At 46.0% G+C, this 5,669-nt stretch overlaps 1 protein-coding gene across 1 annotated transcript in view; it reads right to left on the bottom strand.

Annotated features, from left to right (window-relative positions):
* HCN4 (hyperpolarization activated cyclic nucleotide gated potassium channel 4) overlaps nt 1–5,579 on the bottom strand; it is a 95,440-nt gene extending 89,861 nt beyond the window's left edge. Inside the window, exon 1 of the mRNA XM_018069917.2 lies at nt 5,383–5,579. Coding sequence (XP_017925406.2) covers nt 5,383–5,528 — 146 coding nt within the window. The 5' untranslated portion in view covers nt 5,529–5,579. The remainder of the gene's footprint in view (nt 1–5,382) is intronic.
* Nucleotides 5,580–5,669: the final 90 nt, after the last annotated feature.

Below are 5,669 nucleotides of genomic sequence, written 5' to 3' on the forward strand. Positions count from 1 at the left end.
AGATGTAATAAAAAAGGTATGTTATCTTACAAGGGGGATGGAGTAAATGTTAAATAGCTTTTCCCAAGGGAACCATCCCTGAGTGCACTGAGGGAGCCATGGGCTTCTATGGAAGAGATAACGTCTTCATCTCTTGGTAGGGACTGGTATGAAGAACCTGAATTAAGTTCATGCAGAAAATCTTAGTCATAGCCCTTTGTTAAATCTAAATGCTTGCTTTAGTACTTATTTATGTTATTTTATGTCATTTTCCACATGTGAACATACATGAAAATACCATAATATTATATCATAGTCTTAAAATATATCCTGGGGGATACACTGAGGTGTTTCATTTACTGAGGCCTCCCTGTTTTCAAGCTTGGGTCAGAACTTGCCTCATACACAAATTCCTACATGGATTGTCTAGTGTGGGATTATTTACTTTCCACATGTGAACTGGGGTGTGAAGCATGTGATGACTTGCCCATGGACATGGGAAATATGGCTGCAATAGTTTGATTCCCTTAGTTCATGGCTACAAACCCACATTTTTTCTCTTGCAACTTGATTCCAAGTCCACTGGAGGCAACACAAACCAAATCCATGCTGCTCAGCACAGTTTGGATTACCCTTCATATTATTCCTGCTTGGATCCCTTCGTTCTGCTCCAGCAAACTGCCCTGGGAATTGGCAGGAAAGTTCTGTGCAGCAAAGGCAGCAGGATCTGACTCCCCCCTCAGCTTGCAGCATCCCCATGTCATTCCAAGGCAACACACCACCAGCATGGAGAGGAAGAGAAGAGATCCAAGGCTGGGAGCTGCCCCTCCAAACCTGGGCCTGTCCACACTTCCCGCTGGATTCCAACAACAGACACAGGTTCTGCTGCCACTCCAATGCTCCCTGACCTTCCCCTCCATGCAGAGCTTTCCCTGACCCAGAACTTCCATGTGCTGTACATTCAGCTCACACAATGGGCACTTTCATTGCTGTGAGCAGAGGGCAAGTCATGGGATCAGAGCTGCCACTGTGGGCAGCCCCTGAGCGTGGGCAGCAATGAAGCGAGGCCAGCACAAGAAGCAGCATTTTGGGCAGAAAACAGAGAAAAAAAGGGCATTACTGTCTGAGAGCAGGGAGCAGCACCCACCTCAGGGAGCTGCCAAAGTCAGTGAGCACTGCTGGACACTCCACAAATTGTTTACCCTTCTAACAGAACAGGGAAAAGCTTCTCAGGGAAAAGAGTCTCCAGACAGAGCAGCACTCCGAGAGACTGGAAATCAGGTCTGCTCAGGAGAGTGGGAAAGGTAGCCACACATCCTTCCCACCTTTGCTCAGTCCCACCAGTGACACTGGGTGCAGATGTTTGGACTGTAATTAGTAGATCCCACTGATTCCCCCAAAGAAGGCAGGCTGCATGACACTGCAGCATGACGGGAAGCAAATGATTTTGTTCTCTCCCTACCTTATACCTCACACCTGAGCATCTGTTTTTTTGGTGCCACAGAAATCTCCCCAGGGTCCCAGCAGCCAGGGAGTTCTGGCAGAGGAAGCAAATGAAATAATGGATCTGTTTGCAGGAAAGTATCACAAGTAAGGGAGAACAGAGAAGAGAAAAAAATCTAAAATCTGTAGCTGTGTCTGTTACCGAGTGGAATGTTTTCCATTGTTTTCAAAGAGACAGCAGCTTCTATTCTCTGTGAAGAAGTTAATAGATTACTGGGCAGTGAATAATGTGCAGTTCTATTTACATCCACTGTTTGGACTATTTTGGTCCCTCAGATAGTGTATCTGTTCTCAGGTCTTTCTAAAAGCAGCATGCTACACTTTTTTTGCAAGCAATTCTGGGCAGCAGCTACAACCCATATGCTTCAGTCAGCTACAAACTAGACAGATCGTTGTTTGCCTGGAATTTTTTTATTAAACCAATTGTACTGGATCAATGCTTCCTCTAAGCAATACATAACAATTCTCTCATAACAATTCTATCTACCCAGTGAAAAAGCTTTCAAAGTCACAGATAAATGTTGATCTCGGAAATACAGTTTGGCTCTGCACCGATGTGCGATCAGCCACGGATGCAAACAAACTCCAGCAGCCAGCACATACATCTGCACCTCAGAAGAGAAGCCAGTACTCTGATTTTCATTAGACACCTTTTAAGAGCTTCTAGAACCAGCCCACTGCATTAGTCAGGAGTACTCAGGGGCACTGAGCTTGGTTTTTATAAAGGTCACTTGATGTCTTTTCCCCTCACAATGGACTAAAAGCAGAAATCAACAGAGCCTGAATCTATATTAATCTGCTTTACTCTTGGAGGGTCATAGATTTGCCACTGGAATTAGCCATATTAGATGCTAAAATGATAATTTAATGAGACAATGATGAAAGCCTTTGTTCTATTCTAAATCAGGAACTCCTCTCGCACAGTGCAAGGAGAAGCAACTCCATGAAGTCAGAGAATTACACCAATGTCATTTCGCAGCAGTAAATTGGGCTGGAGTGTTCCATGCAAAACTTCCCATCTCAAGCTGTACTGAGACAGGAGTCACGAGGTCTGGAGCTCCACCAAAATGCCTGGAGATGCACCTCTCTCTCAGAGGGGAAACTGGTTTCTCCAAAAAGACAGAAAGCAAGCTCGGGGTCTAAATAATTATTAACTTGAAACTGGTACCCCAAATGCTGCTGCACAGCTTTGGTGACAGCAAAGTGCAGGATAATGGAGCCTCATTCCTCCATGATCATTCCGACTGCTCCGGGATCTGCACCCATCTCTAGCACGGAGCACCTGGGCATTGCACTGCGTAATTCTCAAGGCACAAACCACACTCCTTTGGGTCAAGGATATTGCAAATATTTTGGTAATATCTGCTCTTTGGTGCAGTCTGCTGCATCCCAGAGGTCAAAAAACGCTATTCGTATTCATGGGAGTTGTTTCCAAGACAGATGCTTTAGTAGAGGGGAAGAAGGAATACAAAGCCTGAGCAGAATCTGGAAGGCTCCCACTCCTCTCCTTCAAGGCAGCCTTTGTTCACAGGTCATTTTCCTTGGAAGCCCATGCCTGTTCTCTAAGCAGCATCCATATTCCAGCAGACATGCTGCAAGTGACCTAGGGACAGGGGTGAGCAAAGTTCCCCCCAAAATATCCCTCCTGACCAGACAGTGGTGCCTCCAGCTCCCCCTGGCCTTGTGCACCCTCAGTCCCACTGCCCCATCCGAGGCTGGCAGGTGACAGCAGGGACACAGCCCATGTTGGTGTGCTGGCCTTCCACACCACTTCAGAAGAAACACAAGGCAGGGAGATATCAGCCCACCTGGAATCTGCCCCCAAGCAGGTCTTGCCCCAGGGTACAGACACCCAACTCACTGTGCCTTCTCTGCACAAATTCCCAGCTATGTCAGGGCAGGATTATGTTCTAATATCAAGAGTCATCCATGCATTCATAGAGATCTGCATGCACACAACAGCTCAGTGCTCGGTGGGATCATCTGGCTGGGGGGAGTTGGAGCTTGCCAGCATATTTCATTCCTTTGTGCAAGGCTAGGAGTGGCCAAGTGCCTCAGAAATAAAAACTTACCTCATCATTTTAACGAATAAGCACTGGTTCAGTAGGAACCTTAAAAATCCAAACTCTTAGGACCATCTCACCTTGGGCAAGGTGGTTACCTCAGCTACTGCTCTCAAGTTTGCCAGGCTGGTTCTATGCTGAAACAGTCATAAGGATGGAAGGGAATAGACCCACTATACAGAGACACAAAGACATGCAAACTGAATGCTGCTTTTGCATAAATCCAAATACAGTCCAGAGACTAAATGCAAAATTCCTTGAGGGTGTGACATACAGAGAACACCTTGCTAAAATAACCCAGGAAAACACAGTTGTTAGTTTTTAACTCCAGGCTTGGAGCAAATAACACAAAGATCTACAGCCAAGAGTATGAATTAGGGTTTGCTCTTTTTAAAGCTGATCAGTGTCACATCTCAGTGTTTGTGAGCTATTACCCGATCAGTCCCAACTGGGAGGCTATTTTATAGTCCTTCCAGTCTGGGATTGGGCAGGATTGTGCTTGCAAGCACTATGTATAATGCTGTAGCTACTGGAAGCCCTCAAAAGCTCACTCAGCTGTGTGCTTGGGACACTTGAATGCACTGAATTTAAATGACAGTGCAGTCTTCCAACTCACATAGCCTTCTAATAACATTTGTTAATCCAAGCAAATATCAAGGAATCTGGTCAGTGCCAGTGCTGAATCTGCTCAGCGTGTGGGCTACTTGCTAAATCCCTAATAGGTAGTGTCAAGAGGTTTCTGACATGGCTGTTTGGGCACCCAAATCCACCCTGGAGCTCCTTCCTGCAATTACCTTGCTAACTGTATTTTAGGCAATATTACCAGGTTTCTTGTGAAGAGTCCAAAAATTCAATAAAATCATGTAGTGTGACAGATATGTGTTTGAATAATGTTCTTCTACCATGTGCTTTTAAATGTGAGATGTAAGCCTGTTGTAATTAAAGTTGAAGCAATAAACCTTAGCCATTGATTGCACTCAGTAATTAATTATTGATTGCAGTACTTTACATACATATTGCAGAGGACAATTCACCTGTGCAGTAGATGATACTTTGCTCAGAAATACCCAAACACAACCCCTCTGCTGTGCAGAACTACACAAAAACTGGCTCTAGGGTTTACAAGTTAGTTTCCTTATTAACCTCCATGGAAATGTTGCCATTACTTTCATAAAGCCAGTGTTAACTATTCCCTATCCAAATTAAATTTGGAAATAAGGATGTACAGATGCAAAAGAGAGGATCTTTCTCTGTAAGACTCTGAAGGTGTTAAGTTCCTTCTCAATGAATGCTGCCATCCCCTGCACATACCAATTCCTGACAAGCCATGCTGCAGTAAGACACTGTAAGGAGCAGCAACAGTAGCAACATCCTTCCCTAACTCTTGGGGAAGGAAAAGGGAGAAAGGACTCTGTGGTGTGAAAATGGGAAGCATTAGTCAGGCAGAGCACACATTCTGAACTGGGCATGTAGGACTAGTTAAGCAGCAGACACCACGCTTTTAGTCTGGAGTTGTGCATCAGGTGGGAACATTTTTCCCCATTTACACTGAACTTAAGGAGAGCCTTTCCCTTACATTAAGCCAAAGCAAGAGACATTTGCTGGTTTAAAAACACAATTGAAAATTAATAATTGTGTGGGGCACTAAAATTAAGGTTAAATGTAAATGAAACCTGCAGATTGTTTGAGTGGAGCAGATCTTGGATGTGTCCTCCAGCTCCCCTGACTAGAAGATGAGCAAGGAAAGTTCTGTTGGGGTGGGTGCACGGTGCAGGAGGTCATGTGGGAAAGGGCAGACCAGCTGGTTTGGAGTGGATCAGGAAGGGGGGGATTGTACCTGAAGTCGCTGTAGGGGTGGATGATCCAGAACCCGGCAGACTTAACCCTCTCCTGCTCCCTCTCCACGGCCTTCTGGCTGCCAAACATCCTCAAGGAGAATTTGTTGACCCCCGGCTGGAGCATGGCCCCGAACTGCCTCTGCATGAAACCGGCTTGGCCCAGCCTCTGCTCCTCATCTGGGGTGATCTGGTCGCACCCTCCACCTCCTTCCACTTTGATGGAAGTGGAGGAGCAGGCCCGGGGGGGCTGCTGAGGCTCCGGGGGGGACGCGGGCGGTGGGGGCGC

Source organism: Manacus vitellinus, unplaced genomic scaffold, assembly GCF_001715985.3.
Source record: "Manacus vitellinus isolate BGI_N305 unplaced genomic scaffold, ASM171598v3 scaffold_16_pilon, whole genome shotgun sequence".
NCBI classification, from domain to species: Eukaryota; Metazoa; Chordata; class Aves; order Passeriformes; family Pipridae; genus Manacus; species Manacus vitellinus.